The 17,152-nt window shown below is 39.6% G+C and overlaps 1 protein-coding gene across 1 annotated transcript; it reads left to right on the top strand.

The window, feature by feature from the left end:
* The first annotated feature begins 19 nt into the window (after window positions 1-19).
* cldnd1a (claudin domain containing 1a) lies at window positions 20-12,864 on the top strand. Its single transcript, XM_017719277.2, has 5 exons — window positions 20-811; window positions 3,536-3,829; window positions 7,113-7,220; window positions 7,735-7,872; window positions 11,694-12,864. The coding sequence occupies exons 2-5, from the start codon at window positions 3,538-3,540 to the stop codon at window positions 11,912-11,914; spliced, it is 759 nt and encodes a 252-aa protein (XP_017574766.1). The 5' UTR covers window positions 20-811; window positions 3,536-3,537; the 3' UTR covers window positions 11,915-12,864.
* The last annotated feature ends 4,288 nt before the right edge of the window (window positions 12,865-17,152 follow it).

The following is a 17,152-nucleotide window of genomic DNA, read 5'->3' on the forward strand; positions in this document are numbered from 1 at the left end:
CATTTTTAAGTATTTTAAAATATATTTTTAATATTTCTTTTTTGTACGTTAAACATCGAGTACGTTTTCATACACGCGATTACTGGCAAAAATATAAAATATGGCTAAAATGATTTAGAAGTGTACTTGTAACAGTTACTGCAACATCTCGATTTGCGCTAAAATCTTTTATGTAAAGAACATTCATTTGTGATATTCACCCATTTCAGAAACCAGGTTGATGCAATCGTTCAGTATTGATCTACACTGACCAAGAATCTAAGGGTCTTAATCCATTTTGAAATAAAAAATCGCCAATCATCGTCAACTCCTAAAGACTACATTACCCAGCATCCGTCGCAGTCTCCTGCTGACCGGAGGAGGAAAGCACATGGATTTATTTACAAAACCTCAAAAAGAATCGTTTTCGGCTCTACAAAGCAACGTTATATGCTAATGTAGGACGTTTAATGTCTGTTTAGCCTGCGGAGGAGCTCGTATTCAGCTTTAGACGGCGGTGGGAAGGCGTCTAGCTCTCATTAATCGTGTTTTTGTCCGTGTTTTGAGAGGTAACTAGGCGCAGCAGGGAGCAGATGGAAGGCGACAGATGGGCTTTAACACGCCCGAGAAAGTAGGACACGCCCGGCTGGATTAATCCCAGGATGGCCGATGGCACCGTGGAGCACTGAACTCAACTCCATCCAGTCTCCTCACCCTGGTTCCATTCTGCTGTGCTACTGACTTTACTCAGGAGGTGCATTTCACAGAGCAGGATCTCCCAGCCAGCCAGAGAAGTTCATCCAGAAGTCAGAAGTATCCAACAGGAGGAGAGGTGAGAAACACTAATGCATTGAAAATACCTACCTGGTGTGCGTTTGAGATGCATGTATGTATTGGTAAGCTACATTCTTTAAAAAGATAGTTCTTCAAGGGTTCTTTAGTAAAGACAGTGGTTCTAATAAGAACCTTTTAGTTCCATTAGTTCTAAACGGTTCTTTGCATGGTGAAATGTTTCTTCAGATTGGTGAAGGTTCTATGTAGAATGTGTTGGATGTGGTTCTGTATAGAACCATCCATCCATCCATCCATTTTCCAAGCCGCTTCTCCGTCAGGGTCGCGGGGGGGTGCTGGAGCCTATCCCAGCAGTCTTCGGGCGAAAGGCACGATACACCCTGGACAGGTCGCCAGTCCATCACAGGGCAGACACACAGACAGTCACTCACACACTCACACCTAGGGGCAACGTAGCATGTCCAATTGGCCTGACTGCATGTCTTTGGACTGTGGGAGGAAACCGGAGAACCCGGAGGAAACCCACGCAGACACGGGGAGAACATGCAAACTCCACACAGAGAGGACCCCGGTCACCCGGCCGGGGAATCGGCCCTCCTCGCTGTGAGGCGACAGCGCTACCCACCACGCCACCGTGCCGCCCTTCTGTATAGAACCTTTTTGAAAATTGTTTATATATTATTATTATTATTATTATTATTATTATTATTATTTCAATACAGTCCTCCATCAATCTAAGTAGAACCATTTAGGCAGGAATTGGTTTTATACAGATCTCATGATCCTAAGCAGAGCCACTGCCTTTGCTAAAGAACCCTTTGAAGAACCATTTTAGCTTTAGAGGGGAATTCAGATTTTGTCAACATTTCTGCATAATCAAATGGGGAAGATGTAAACAAGGTCATTCAGGGTGGTTTGACGTGAAATGCTCTGTTCTAGATAAACTGACGGTGGAATGGTGGCAGAGGCGTACAAGTAGGATGTAGTGAAGCAAAATAGTGGCATCATTTTTTAGTTTTTCCGCTATTTTTTCATCATCAACATTACATGTACAAATCACAAGACACATACAGATCCACTGGTTGTTTGGATAGTAAATAAAATGTCTATATTTGTGTTGTAGACATTGTGGCCCCTGGTTCTTATCAGCACCACTGTAAAAAAAAAAACTCTGAGTCTCTACAATAAACCATTTCACACCAAACCACTCTGAATGACTGTTTACATCTAAACCACTGAATTATAACAATAAAATATTAGTGGAATTCCTCTTTTAGTCTGACCTGAAATTTTCATCCAAACCTGCATACAGTCAGAGAAGTTTCTGTCTGAGCCCAGTCTGACCCACATCACCATGTTTTCTTGAGTCTGAGTGAAAACTGAAAATTCCGTCCAAACTTACCTGAACTGGACAGATTGTTCTACCTTACCACAGTGTCCTACCATAGCACATGTATAGGTAGCTATCTACATAAATCTGTAGGTAGGATATTTTTATAGGCCATATCGCCTTATCAGAGGGTAAGTAATATCACTGAGCTGTGTCTGTATAATACACTTGAATTAAAGCTGAAAACACAATGAAACGTTAGAAAAGGCATCATACTATATTGATATGCCCACGTGCAGTATGACCCAATGGATCGGACAAACTGTTAGAACACAAGCCCGTTATCACCCACAGTGCAGAAGAAAATCTCATATTTTTAATGATGGTGCCACTTTATTTAACACACAGTGAATTTAATCATTGTCACAGATAAAAAAGTAAACAATGAAACATAATAAAATAGTCAGCTTTTCAAAATGAACTTAAATTTAGCTTTAATTTATTCATAATCTGGAAAGTGTTTCTATAATGTGCTGTTCTCACACTGTGCACCGATATAGCAAACTCTAGGGGGTTGACTCTCGGTTTTCTCTCTTTCTCACAGTCATTTTCTCATGAGTGTGAGCCTTGGTGCTAAATTCTGTCAACAGCATGAGTGGGTGACTCCAGCATGCCACATTTAAAAAGAGGAAGAAAAATGTAAGAATAAAGTAACAAGAAAATGCTGATTGTTGGGCATAAAACAGGGCAAATCATGATAGTATTAGTCTATTTAGTGTGTGTGTGTATGTGTGTATATATGTATATGTGTGTGAATGTGTATATAAAAATAAATATAAATGAATATAAATAAAAGGCGGCACGGTGGCGTGGTGGGTAGCGCTGTCGCCTCACAGCAAGGAGGGCCTGGGTTTGATTCCTCGGCCGGGCGACCGGGGTCCTCTCTGTGTGGAGTTTGCATGTTCTCCCCGTGTCTGCGTGGGTTTCCTCCGGGTTCTCCGGTTTCCTCCCACAGTCCAAAGACATGCAGTCCATTGGGTCCATTGGGCTAAATTGCCCCTAGATGTGAGTGACTGTCTGTGTCTGCCCTGCGATGGACTGGCGACCTGTCCAGGGTGTATCCTGCCTTCCGCCCGAAGACTGCTGGGATAGGCTCCAGCAACCACCCCCGCCCCCGCGCGACCCTGACGGAGAAGCGGCTTAGAAAATGGATGAATATAAATAAAAGCACGCGCACACACACACAAAATAGATGCTGATGAACATAGACGCAGTAAAAGGCAACAATTTTTTTGTGTAGTTGATAACTTGTGAGCTAGTTTAAGGAAGAATATTTGGTAGATTTTTCCTGGTTGCCTTCAAACATTCCTAAAACCTTTGCACCTTACTGCTCTGATCTGCTAATCTGTGCATGTCTGTGATGTGTGTCTGCAGGTATGGTGGATAACCGTTACGCCACAGCTCTGGTGATAGCGTGTGTGCTGAGTGCTCTGGCCACAGTGTATCTGTCAGTGGCGGTGGGCACTCAGCACTGGTACCAGTACAGCAGCCCCCCGGTGTATGGAGAGCACAACGCCTCTGAGCTGCGCTCACTGCGCGATGAGTTCACAGAAGGAGAGTTCGATGAGAAAACGTACAGCGACTCGCTCTTCCGCCTCAATGGCACGGTGGGCCTGTGGTGGAGGTGCCTGCAGGTGCCCACCACCACGCACTGGTACAAAGAGCCCGGTGAGATTCAAGATCCATTCGAGAACCATTACTTCATTACTGCTACAGGGTTGTTAGGAATCATCACCCTTGATGTCATACACTGAAATGCTGGAAGCATACGTAGCCCCTGCCAGGGATGAATGTTTCTAACCATTTCTTTGCTATTTGAACATCCATATTTTGAAAGCAACAGTTTTTAAATATGCCAGTGTGAAAATATATGATCTACACAGTCATTTTGACAGATTGTAACACATTACAGGAAGTGTAGAGCCAATATTTGTTTCATTTAAGTGGCCAACATTGGGGAAAATATTCCTCACTTTTTTGAAATAAGTTACATTTACAAATTGTGCCCATACCAAGTCCATACACTCCATATATGGAAAATAACAACAGCCCGTTTTTGAATCCATTTTTTCTGTGATGTCTCAACTTATTTAACTTATGCCTACACTTTCAGACTCTAGCACAGGGATGAGTAACACGTGGCTTTTACAGCCCTGTAGCAGCTCCACAGCAAAATTAGATTTTTAGGTAAAACTAAAATAATCCTTCACAGTAAAATAAAGCTCTGCTGATCGTTCACACAGTTAAAACAGTAAATGGTCTTAAATGCTGGAGTTGATGTTTAACTGCTAAGTCACCCTTTAAAAATGTAGGTTGGTGCACAGACGGCTGTTTACAGCAACACAGAACACAATCTCGCCCAGCTAACGAAAAGGCAGAGTAAGATTGAAAATGAACATTGATCATTTGGAGATGACGACTTATTTGCATTTATAAGCACTCCAGCTGGTTTCCTGACACGTTTAATCTGCCACAAGAAACTGTCAAACACTGAAGTCAGCTTCTCTTTCAGATGTCCCGTTCCACCTTAAATGGTGCAGCAGTAAAATTCTTCTTAAGGTGGAACGGGAAAATTTGAACAAGAAGCTGGAGAATGAGAAGCAACTTCAGCCTTGTACAAAGTCGAAAGTTGAGAGAACAGTTTCTTGTAAAATGGCTACTTTTGAGGAAAAGTTTCCTTCCTGAGATGTGAGAAAAGCTTAAAGCAGAGCAAATTACGTCTGCGTTTCCATGATTTTTTGCCTGTACTAGTACATCAGCACATACTGAGACATATTTACAGCCAAGATTGTAAAACGTTACTTCGGTAAAGTCAAATGAAGTGTTGTGGCTCCCGAGGTGGATTGATTTTTGTTGAAAGGACAAAATGGCTTTTCTTAACCTTTGGGTTGTCGACCCCGCTGTAGCAGTTTAGCCCCGCCCATTCATATTGAAGTTGTAAGGAGTGTTTCGGCTCCGAGTGCTTTTTGAAGCCCAGTATAGGGCAGCCAATCTAAACAGAGCTCAATTATATATCAACTGTAAAGGCACAGTAACAAAAAACAGCCTGTTTCATTCTATGGGATAAACAGAGTTTGGTAAATGGTCATAAAAAAAATAATTACAGCTGTTTTTGGTGCATAAAACCAAGTGGACCTCTAAAATAATATAAATATGTGGTCCAAAGAGTCAATGCAGGGAGCAACGTGGCTTTTGTTGTTTAATTTTCAAAAGCACTTTATAATGTTTCTATGATCCACATAGTTGTTCTGACAGACGGTAATGAATAACGGTAGAGGAACTGAAGCAGAAGTACTAGTTAAATTGTGTAACTAATGAATTAATAGTCGATAGGTTAATCGATTAATCAGTAGTTGCAGATCTAAAATCAGCAATTTGTATCATTCTCTGTTATTAGTGTTTGTAGGCTTGGGTTTACATTATATATCTGTTGGGAATCATTGATGTGATATCTAACCTTGTTTAGACATCAACATGAGGGATTATGTGCGTGAGTAAATCAAGCTATTCACTAAATAACTTGTTTAAAACAAAAGATTATATCGGGGTTCACTGATATTTTTTTTTTATATAAATAAATACATTGCAAGGCAAATCACATATATAGCAATATAATCACAATGTTGTATTTGCATCCATGTCTTGCTGTCCTAATCTGAGCTGTACAGGCACATCTGGATTAAGGTATACAGTCTGTCCTCGTAAACAGCCTGGTCCAGTCTGTGGTTTCAGTGTTAACGGTTGAGGTTTGTCCCAGAAAAGGTTTCATATAGGACGGTCCATTCGCTGCACTACAGGATGATGTTAATGTGTTTTTTGTTTTTTTTTTCCCAAAATTGCAGAAAAGGTAGTTTAGCTTTACACAATATGAATGAAATACAGCTATTGCAGTTGTGTTGCTACATATTGCAGTTTTGATGCGTTGTAAAATATGTGCAGTCATATGCAAAAAATTCCATGTTTTGTTGATTTTGAAGTGAAAATCCTCTAAATTGAACCGTCTTAAATGTGACATTTTTCCTGATAAACGGATTCAGTTTATTTGTGTTTATTTAACTGGGAGAAAAATAAAACATGAAATATAAAATATTTCATTACTTTTGCACAGGCCATATTATATGTTTATTTTTCTCCCCCAGCATGTTAAATTCAGTAAACAAACAGTGATTGTGCATTAAACTGTGCAGAAGCGTATTTTCTGTACAGGATCTCTCGACTCTTCGCTGATCACGGCTGCCCAGGCTTGCGCATGATTGTATAAAATAGCTCTAATAGATCAATACTATGCCTATTGATGAATGTGGTTAATAATAATAACAATCTAAAAAGTGAGTAAATATAATTAAAATGATTAAAAAAGGGTTGATCATTTATCTCAACACCCACAGAAACTCATCTGGAACTGTGGTTGGTCCAAATGATAACACTATGATTTATTTGCGGGCTCATTTGCATATTGTAGCGGTTAGTATTGCAAACAATATCATGATAATGATTAGCAAACAATACGTTGTGTGAATGTATTTGTTGAATTCGATATAGTGTCAGATTAAATTGTAGAAACTTCGATTAAAAGTCTCAGAAGTGAATGACCATTTCCTTACGAAGGGCGAAAAAAGAACTGACTGAACTCCTTGTCACTTCAGTGTGAGTGGATGGTGTAAAACGCCTGTAGGCTAAATAGTCAGATATATGTAGGTGTGTTTTCATCACCTTATAAAGACAACAAATTAAAATCGGGCCTTTTGCAGCTTTGTTTCCATATATTGAGTGTGTGAAGCTATACCAGTGTTTACATGCTACACCAAACTGTATTTAAAATAATCTTATTATAAGCTCTTATTATAAGTTCATGTGTTTTGTATGATTTAGTGGTTATTTAGACAGTGATAGTATTTCTACAGTAATAGTCTTCTCTCTGATTAACCCACCATGTTTTTCGTATTTGTAGATCCTAAGATGGTGATGGAGTGTGTGAGCTTCACTCTGTCTCAGCAGTTCACACCCAAGTACAAGGAACCAGGCAACCACAACAGTGGAGAGGACATGATACGAACCTGTGAGAAACACATACACAGCACATTAGTTCATCAGCAGTCACAAATCATTTGCCGTTACAGCAAACAGACTGAGTGTCTAAACAGTCTGCTTAATTGTAAGGAATAAAGAGAGGGTGGTTAGTCATATGAATGGTCATATAAATATGAATGTTGGCTGCTTTCGGTACATAAAACCACACAAAGGGACCTCAGGGGGAAAAAATAAAACCTAAGCAATATGTAGGATAATATGTGTGTGGATTGATCTAATATAGAAATGCTACCCCACACACTTGTTTAATGCCTCCAAAATAGATTAATTTATTATTTTATCAAATTATTTGGGACGGTTAAGCATTTGCGTGACTCTATTGGTTTTTCTTGATCAGATTTTAACCTGCACTCTGTCATAGGTTGTTAACATATTCACTTAATATGAATTGATCATATTGTTACTAAAAAGAACCCAGAGTCTATTCAGAGTAGATTCTGAGTTGAAATGTGAAAGATAACCTCCTCTCCCTCTTTCTGTAGATCTATGGAGGTGTCAGTTCCTCCTGCCGCTTGTTGCTTTAGGGTTGGTGGTGCTGGGAGGGCTGGTGGGTTTCTGTGCATGTGTATGTCGCAATCTCAGCCCCACCCTCGGCATTGGACTGCTCCACCTCCTTGCAGGTCAGTGGCCTCCGTCAAATGCTCCACAAAACTCCAGCGTTCTCCTCCAAAGACCACTTTTTTTTTTTTTAACCAAACCGTCATTCTTCATCACAATAGCCATTCTCCATCAAGTACCATCATTCCCCATTAAACATCACCATTTCCTATCAAATACTCACCATTATCTTTCAAGCTTCATCATTCTCCAAAAAGCAGCAGCTTCGTTGATCAGAAACCATTTTTTTCCATTAAACTCCATCATTCTCCACCCAAATACAATAATTCTCCATTAAAGCCCAATATTCACTATCAAATATCCAACATTCTTCATTGAAAACCCAATATTCTCTATCAAATATCCAACATTCTTCATTGAAAACCCAATATTCTCTATCAAATATCCAACATTCTTCATTGAAAACCCAATATTCTCTATCAAATATCCAACATTCTTCATTGAAAACCCAATATTCTCTATCAAATATCCAACATTCTTCATTGAAAACCCAATATTCTCTATCAAATATCCAACATTCTTCATTGAAAACCCAATATTCTCTATCAAATATCTAAAATTCTTCATTGAAAACCCAATATTCTCTATCAAATATCCAACATTCTTCATCGAAAACCCAATATTCTCTATCAAATATCCAACATTCTTCATTAAACACAGCCATCGTCTGTCATGCCATTCTCCAACACCTTGCACTGGCCATTGCGATGGTAATTGGTTGTTTTTTTTGTCACTTTTATACTATTTCAAAAATAAACAAATCAGTAAAAACTGTAAACACATTTGAGAGTAACTGTGTCTCATATGTGAGAGTGTAACATCAAGTGACAACTGAAATCAGACATGTTCTGTGGTTTGTGCAGCTGTTAGCCGTTGTTGTGCAGCTGTCCTGCGGAGTTTTTCTTCTGTATTTCCTAGTCCTGATATAGCAGCGCAGCAGGTGGAAAAAGAAACCGTTACTGGTCTTTCGAGTCAGCACTGTCCCGTATGTTTTGTAGACCTATATATGCTGTGTAGATCACAGGTAAAGCAAAATGACGTGATCAGTCTATCATATAGCAGCAGCAAAGACACATAGGAGCCATTTACTAACATATGGATTTGTGCTTTATTGATTAACATTGACCATGAAATGTGATCCGTTAGGCCAGTGTAGAAAGAATAAAGTGAAAAAAGGAAGGTAGACGAAAAGGTTGAATATTTTGCAGAGCTTTCAGTGTGCTGAATGCCGTTGCCATGGTGCCCTGTATGAGGGTTCTGGTTCACACCTTTTAGCTGAGGTTTGTTACCATGTGCGCTGCACTACAGTAAAACTAAATTAAGGAATTTTCCGGCACAGTTCAGTCATAAGTATCACTGCAAGATCAGTGTAGAATAACAGAGACTCTCAAATATCTTCTCTAAGCCTGTGATCAGGGCAGGTATGGACCTGTGCAGCATGGCCACTTAATTCCGTAGATTAATGGTAGTCTCTTGATGATTGGTCAGGGTAGAAGGAGAGGGAAGGGAAACATGCTAGGATATTCTTTTACAGTTTTATATATTTTTTTTTTTCCCTGCTTCTGGAACACAGAAACAACTTCAGTTTCTTTTGTGTGTAAATATTTATTCATAAAGCACACATTTACAAACCCATAGTGCTGATTAGGTCTCTGTCTGTCTGACTGCTGTGGTGTTTATATGATAATAATAGTAATGATAGTAATAATAATGATCTATTATTAGCAGTTCACTTTAATACTATAGAGTATCGAAAAACTTCAGTAGTCAGTCTTGAAATTCTTCAAAACCTCAGTAGACAGTCTTCCTATCTAGGCTGCTGATTGGCTGTCTAGATTACATTCCATATGCATGTTATTTCTATCAGTGCTTTTTGATTAGCCTGCTACTCTTTGCAGTCAGTAAAGAGACCCACTTCCTGCCACTCACACCAAGAAAGTTTGATGGTAAGAAGGAAGAATGTGAAGGGAACAATGAAGGAGTGTTCTCTCCTGTGTGAGTGCTGGGCAGGCTGGTTTGAGAACCGCAGAATAGTGATTGTATGACTCTAAGCACAATTGTATGCAACATTATTGGTCTTACTTCAGCTACCTGAAAATGTCACTACAGATACCTCAACCTTACCAGGTTGGTAACTATGTTATGAACTGTGGTAGATTGTGGATGGAAATGGTTACCACAGGAGGGTGGATATATGGGGATCTTCAAAGTTGGTGTCAACTGGTGTAGAATATAATAGCACTTTAATTTCTTAACATTCGTGTGTCCATCAGCAGTTCCTGACCTGTGTAGGCCCTTTCCACAGTTCCAGGGTATTACGTCGATCACTTTCTGTTATCAACAAACAAAAATGGCCATAAGTGAAATTTCATACATTTCTGACCCAGCACAAGTTCTATCCGTCCGAAGGGTAGACGGTTAAAAATGTAGTCCTGGACTTCATATCTGCAGCCATCACATTGCAGTGAGGCTCCTTCAGGTGGCTTCATGCTCAGAGGTGGTGCTGTATGCAGCTGTTTCCTTTGGAATAACTTTCAAAAGCCCAAGATTAAAAAAATCTGTTTATTCAAGAGCGTCCACATGCCTCGGAACAGATATTAACGGCCAGGAGGAAGAGGCGAATGTTTGGGAAGGAGAAGTCGGCTTCTCGTTCAAATCATGCCTTTCTGCCTGAAACGATGCAGCACTCACCTTAAGTGCCATGCAGCACCATTTAAGGTGGAACAGAATAGTTGACTCAGAAACCGACTTCAGCTTCATCAGAAGTTCAAATCTTTACTGATATTGCAGAAGCAGCGTAAACTAACAAAGCACTGCTCCCACAGATTTAAACTCATTTCTTTGTCAGTGTTATTAGCTGACGTCTTTAGTCAATTCAGTACAATAACGCTCTCTCAGCTCTCTCGGCTTCTGGCCTTCACTGGGTCAAACCTGTACATTGATCTGGAAGATGTGGCCCTGCTGTTATGTCCTTATTCACAAAATTTGAAACTACATGTACAAATAAAATATTGATATATTAAATATATATAAATATTAAAATACGCCAGCAGTTTCCAGTCAGGTTAGCCAGGTTAGCTAAACTAGATAGCTTTGTTAAAATAACTTTTTTTGAGAGTCAGAAATTCTTCTGGGTGTGGGTGTGAGTGTGTATGTTCTCTTATAAATCCATCTACATCACTGCCTGAGATATGAGGAGGATCCTTAAGACACCTTCTGAAGGGAGCTTAGTTCCATGTTTTGAGACGACAGTGTGCTTTTATGTGCTTTTGCTCTTAACGGAGTGTGAATAAGCCTTGGCACACTTACAAGGACATTTTTGTATTTGTCAACAGAACCCAAAACTCACTCCAAAACAAATGCACATAGGCATACATTTCTGTCAGTTGTTCTTAACAGAGGGAAGCTACAAAGTTTGCTATGAGCTGCTCCAGTAGACCTAGATAGATTAGAGCTGGATTGTACAGCTCTGGAAGTGAGCAAATACTTTCAGAGTGCCTGACTGACGTCCTTTCTCAGACCATCTCCTATTGACTCTGGTGACGCCAGAGGACAGTTTGTTAAAAGTTGAACTCTGTTCAACATAATTTTCATGCATTAGTGTTTATTGCCTTCAATGTGTTTTTCTTATTGAAGTCAGTGGCAAGACTGATTGGATTCCATAACCATGACCTTAGCCTGTGAATGTTTATAGTTTACCGTTAAGGTATTGTTAGGTTTGTCTGTCAAGGTCTGTCTTGGCCTTGGCAGAGAATCCTTATTATTTTGTTAAAAAGAAACGGTGCCCTAATATCACTTGTGTAATTCTCTCCCCGTCTCACAGGTCTGTGTTCGCTGGCCACTGTTTGTTGTTTCCTGGCAGGGATGGACCTACTGCACCGTGTCTCGGTGGTGCCTGACCGTGTGGACGCCACTCTGGGCTGGTCACTCTACCTGGCCCTCATCTCTTCTCCACTACACATGATGGCTGCTGCCCTGCTGGTGTGGGCTGCACGAAGCCACAGCAAGAGTTACTACCGTATGACTGCTTATCGGGTGGCCTAGAGCCTGTCCGTTAACCACTCACAGAGCCGGAAATCCAGGCTTATTGTGCATAGGGTTTGTGAATCAATAAAAGAGCTCTGTTTACATATTTCAGTTAGGGCTGCAACTAATAATTGGTTTTATTGTTGGATTAGTCTGTTGGCTGTTATTTGATTAACTATTCTGCCTTCTGGTCCTCTGTCTTTTCAAGCCCTCTACATTTCCTGTAGTGTATAACAGTCTCTCAGAGTGACTTTGTGGATCAGATAAACTTTATAGAGCATTACAGAACATTGTTTAAATCAAACAGTAGAAGCCATGTTGCCCCCTACACTTCCTGTAGTGTATTACAATCTGTCAAGGCTCATATGAACAGTATACATTTTTTGGCATGTCAGCCTTTTCCATAATCAACTACTAATGAAATTGAACAGCTTCATGTTGCAGCCCTAATTTCAGAATAATCCTGGATTTCCTCTGTCTTACTTTGGAGCTCTAATCTGCAGTTGTAGGGCCCGAAGGTTTTCGCTCCAGTGCTAATGGCTGGGTTTTCTGTACACTGACACTAAATCAGCAGCCAAAATGTGCTCAGAGGCTAAATCTGCTAGCTGCTGTGAGAGTTATTGTCTCCTAGCTGCTTTCTGTGTGTGTATTGATGGAGCAGCAGAAAGTCATTGATTCAGTCAGTCAGTAACATTATAACACTACCTATCAACTCCAGAACCTGATGTTTGGACACTTTCATTGCACAGACCTGCTGCTGCTGCCCATTGTATTGAACTTGGGCCTTATTGCTTTAACTGCATGGCTTCATTGCTGTACTGTAGTTTCACTCCCTTTATGATTCTATGTTGTTGTGTTTTTTTTTATTTCTGCATAATTAAACAGTAGAATATAAACACTCATTCAGGGTGGTTTGGTGTGAAAAGCTCTGTTCACAGAGAGACTTACTGAGTCAGAATTGTTCACAGTGGTGGTGATAGGAACCAGACGTCCTCTTAAAGCTTCCTATAAACCTCAGAAGACACGTGAAGGTTCCCTAGTGGTTTTGGATGGTAAATAAAATAGCTACATTGGTGTTGTAAACATCAGGACCCCTGGTTCCTACTTGGTCCTATAATGAACTATTTCAGACCAAACCACTCTGAATAACTTGTATTTACATCTCAACCACTGAATTATAGAGTAGTAGTACAGTAGTAGAGAAGCTGATACTGCTGACAATAAATGGAAACAACCACAAAATAGCTTAATGCTATTGGAAAAATGACATCATGCTAATTAGTGGCTGCCAACGTCCATTCACTGTTAGCCACGTGTTGGTTCAAGCTTTTTTGTAATGATCCACAGAATTTCATATTTCATATGATTTCAGATTCATAGTGTAAAATTTAATATTTTGATGTTTTATGTGTCAAAACTCTGTGAGTGTGTCCCGCCTAGTATCTCCACCCACTTTACTCTGATAGGTTGCACTTAGTACAACTTTACATCTCCAGCCACCATTTCATACATTTTTGCAGTCTTTTAGTAGTGTATCAGGAGGATTGCCCCTTAGGCATGGTTCAAAGTGAACTGCAGCTAAGGCAGGAGATGCCTGGCTAGCACTAGTATTCAAAGGCTTGATCTGGCTTTACATGGTGTAACATAAATGCAACTTTAGTTGCTTGGAACCTCCATGAAGCAAAATTGCACTTGAGTTGTGCAACGATAAGCATCCTGCTACTCATTTGAAACTGCTGCAACAGTTGCAAGCATCTTGATTTCATGAAACAAGTTTCATGGAACAGCCAATCAAAATGCTGATAAGGCTCAACGTGATCACTTTGAACAACTTTATCAAATGACTAAAGAGAAATATGAGCTGCTAATTTAACTTCGTAGTGGGATAACTTGTTGCATGCAACTTTGTAACTGTCAAGTTGCACGGAAGAGCAGTCTCGCAACATACAGCTAGTTGCATGAAGGCGTCACAGTGTAAAGCCAGCCTTGTTAATGTAAACAGTGTAACACATTTTAATCTTGCATTTTAAAAAAATGAAATTGTTTTTGCACTGTGGGTGATGGATTGTGGGTATTTGAAGATCTTTAAGAAAACGCCAGCTGTATCTGAAAGATGCTACATAACAGAGTAGCTCAGAAATGCAGCCTTCCTTGGTTTCGTCTTCGGCTTCAGACACATCTCCTTAGTCGAGCCATTCCTTTAATTGTTTTTTTTGTAGTGGATGTGTTTTCCTACCTTTTTACACCACAGTGTGGAAGGTTGAATGATCCTCTAATATTCAAACAACAATCTCATCATGAAACGAGATTTAAGAGGTTTTTACTTGCAAAGATGTACCATTTCTCTGGTTACCAGGCATTTCTCCAGTGGACTGTGAAGCACTGAGCGTGTTTTATTTATTGCCACAATGTACTAAAGGAGCACAAGCAGAGATTAGCACAAAGTGAAGGACAAATTCAGACATGCCATTCAGCACTGCTTTTATTGTTGTTGTTATTTATTTGTTTCTTATCGCTTTTGTCTTATATTAGCATTAGGCACATTAACAGTTTCAATTATGTCAGATAGTAACATAGTTTTTTGTTTTTTTTTTTAAATACAATGCCAGTAATGCTTAAACTTTTATTTATTCATTTATACTGTTTTCATTTTTTTAGGTATTTATTCCCTTATTTGTATAATCGTAATCATTCACTTGTTTTTTTGTACTTATACTGTTGTCTGCTTTTTGTTGGTCATATATTCATGTGTTTGAAACATTTGGCTTCCACACCAAATAATGTTGTCATATGTAGCAATACCTCACGCATTTGTTGTTGCACTAAGTTGACAATCGGTGAGGATGGTGTTGATACAGGCTGGTTAAAAAGGAGCTAAAAACTAAAATTCCTGTGTGTGGTATATGTGGTTAATGCAGCGTTTTGAATGTATGGCGTTAATATGCAAAGCAATGTCTTTTTTTTCCCTTTGTGAGCTTTTTCCCTGAGTTTTGTATCCAGCTTATAGCTGTGCTGTTGCCTGGACCTGCATTTGTATCAAGTGGTGAGGGAAAAAAAAGTGTTTTAACTTCAGTAAAATGACTTTTTTATTCAAAGTCTGTCTTGTTGATTTTCATTGCAAACAGTGTGCTGGAGAAGTTCATGTTCAGTCTTTTACACAGACATTTGTAGCACCAGTGAATTTCTAGTTAGGGAGATTAGACACTAGAGGGAGCTCATGGGTCTTAAAATGAATGGAGGTCTATGGGGGGGGGGGGTTGCACAAACGTGTAATTTGTTAATATTCAGTGTTTTTACTGATTAAATTCCATTACTTTTCTCAACACAGCTATGGCCTAAATTGTTTCACCACAGTTGTGATTCTCAGTTTCAACAGACCACTGCAGTCGTGTGCTCATTTTGTAGTCAACGTCATGCTCTTATGCCCATATGTGGAACTCCGGGTCTGACAGGAATTTCTCTATGAGAAGAATGAATGGAGTTTTTTGAAAATTGGCTCTGTTGCATCCTGTGATGATCAGAAATGTTCCAAAGCAGATGTTTTTTACCCCCTTGTGAACATTCTTCTCTCTAATGTTACTGGATCCTCTGAATTATGAGGTTAAAGAGTCAAAATATGAATATCATTACATGTAAGCTAATGCTACTGCGCACAGAGTTGACGTCATTAGACTGGTAGCCAAAGCCGGTAAATGAGGAGCTTGGCCACTTCCTATTTCCCCCGTTATATCAAAAACAGGACGGCTAATCAGCAGAGGGCGCCCGCGAGGGAATCCTCAATGAGTGGGTCTAAATGGCGCTCAACGGCTGAAACGAAAAGTTAAAATAGTTTCTGATCACTTTTCTAATTCTTTTATAATCACCCAGGACGTTTCTTTAATTTTAGAAAGTAGAAGGATGTATTTCACTAAAGAACAAAGAAAACTCACCGATATCTTTTCTTTTTTCTCCAACAAACAGGTTTTGGGCAGCAGGAGGCGGGCTTTACTGCTTGAGAGTGATTGATTGGCGAGCGGAGCAGCTCATTGGCTGTTCGCACTCACTGACGTTTTGGACGTTCATGAGGCGCCGTTTTAAACTCCTATAACTCGAGTTTGAAAGCTCTTAAAAATATAACAGTGGTGTTAAAATGTTTAATGCTGTTCAGTGTTCAAGAAATGATTGCATTCTTTTACATTAAAAATGTTTTAAGCGTTTATAAACTTTGATTTTGCTCAAATGCTCCACATCAACCCATTTATTTTGGACTTGCTCGGGCGCGCCCTCTAGCGTTTGAGAAAAAGGAAGACATTGCAGAGGGGAATTCTCCTCTACGAGTTCTCCGGCACGGTAGCTTTAGCCTGCACATGGCGATATTAATATTGTGGCTATTTAACGATCTCACTTCAGAGGATTTGGGAGAAAAATGTACACAGGATAAAACATATTGGGTTCTGAACATTTAATTACCGCAGGGCTCGGAGTCCTTAATGTGGGCAGCAGTGTGATTTATATTGATAAGTTCAGTAAGTGCAGGAAGCTTTTCTCAGCCTGCCTAACAGTGCTCAGTAAGAGGAATGCTAGAGTCCTGCTGAAAACCAGAAATAGTTTAGATTCTTGTTAAATCTTGGCTATGCTTTCCCAAAAGTAGCAGAAGAGAGATAACGCTAACAGAGATATATTTGATTATCATTTAGCTCCATTCATGGAAATATTTGCTAATGCCCAGAAGCTTTTTCGCTGTAAAAAACGGAAATATGCGGGCTAGTGTCCATTATTTTGTGTAAAACTTTCCTATACCTTCCCAGAATAAGAGAAAGTTCACGTTTGAATGACTTTTTTTGGAATAAACAGCTGTACAGCTCCATTCATTGAATGCTAATGAATGCTAATTTAATGCTAATGCTCTTCTGACAGAAAAGTTTCTGCTCCAGATGAATGGAGAGATGAAGCTACTGGAAAGTCTTCTTTATTTTTGTGTCGTTTATGCTTCTACTTTCTTAGGATTAGAGGAAGGTCCTTTGTGAATGACTAGAGGAAATCTTGATTCACATTCACAGTTTAGCGCCCTTCTGTAATGCTAACATGCTAGTATCCAACATCTCTGCTGTAGAAGAATAGAAAAAATTTGATATGTATTTATTTTTATGCAATACATGCTTCTCATTTAGTCATTAAAAGAGTTCCTGTGTGAATGACTACTGTGCTAGGAAAACCAGCTAGCTCCATTCACTTTCATTGCCAAGTCATGCATAGTTCTCAAAACCTACTTGATGA

This window comes from Pygocentrus nattereri, chromosome 22, assembly GCF_015220715.1.
Source record: "Pygocentrus nattereri isolate fPygNat1 chromosome 22, fPygNat1.pri, whole genome shotgun sequence".
In the NCBI taxonomy this organism is placed as follows: Eukaryota; Metazoa; Chordata; class Actinopteri; order Characiformes; family Serrasalmidae; genus Pygocentrus; species Pygocentrus nattereri.

What these genes read in the sequence shown, in the direction of transcription:
- cldnd1a (XM_017719277.2), top strand. Translation starts at nt 3,538, where the DNA reads ATGGTGGATAACCGTTACGCCACAGCTCTGGTGATAGCGTGTGTGCTG. An exon ending in GCACTGGTACAAAGAGCCCG is followed by an intron (nt 3,830 to 7,112) that starts GTGAGATTCAAG and finishes TCGTATTTGTAG; the next exon opens with ATCCTAAGATGGTGATGGAG. An exon ending in AGAGGACATGATACGAACCT is followed by an intron (nt 7,221 to 7,734) that starts GTGAGAAACACA and finishes CTCTTTCTGTAG; the next exon opens with ATCTATGGAGGTGTCAGTTC.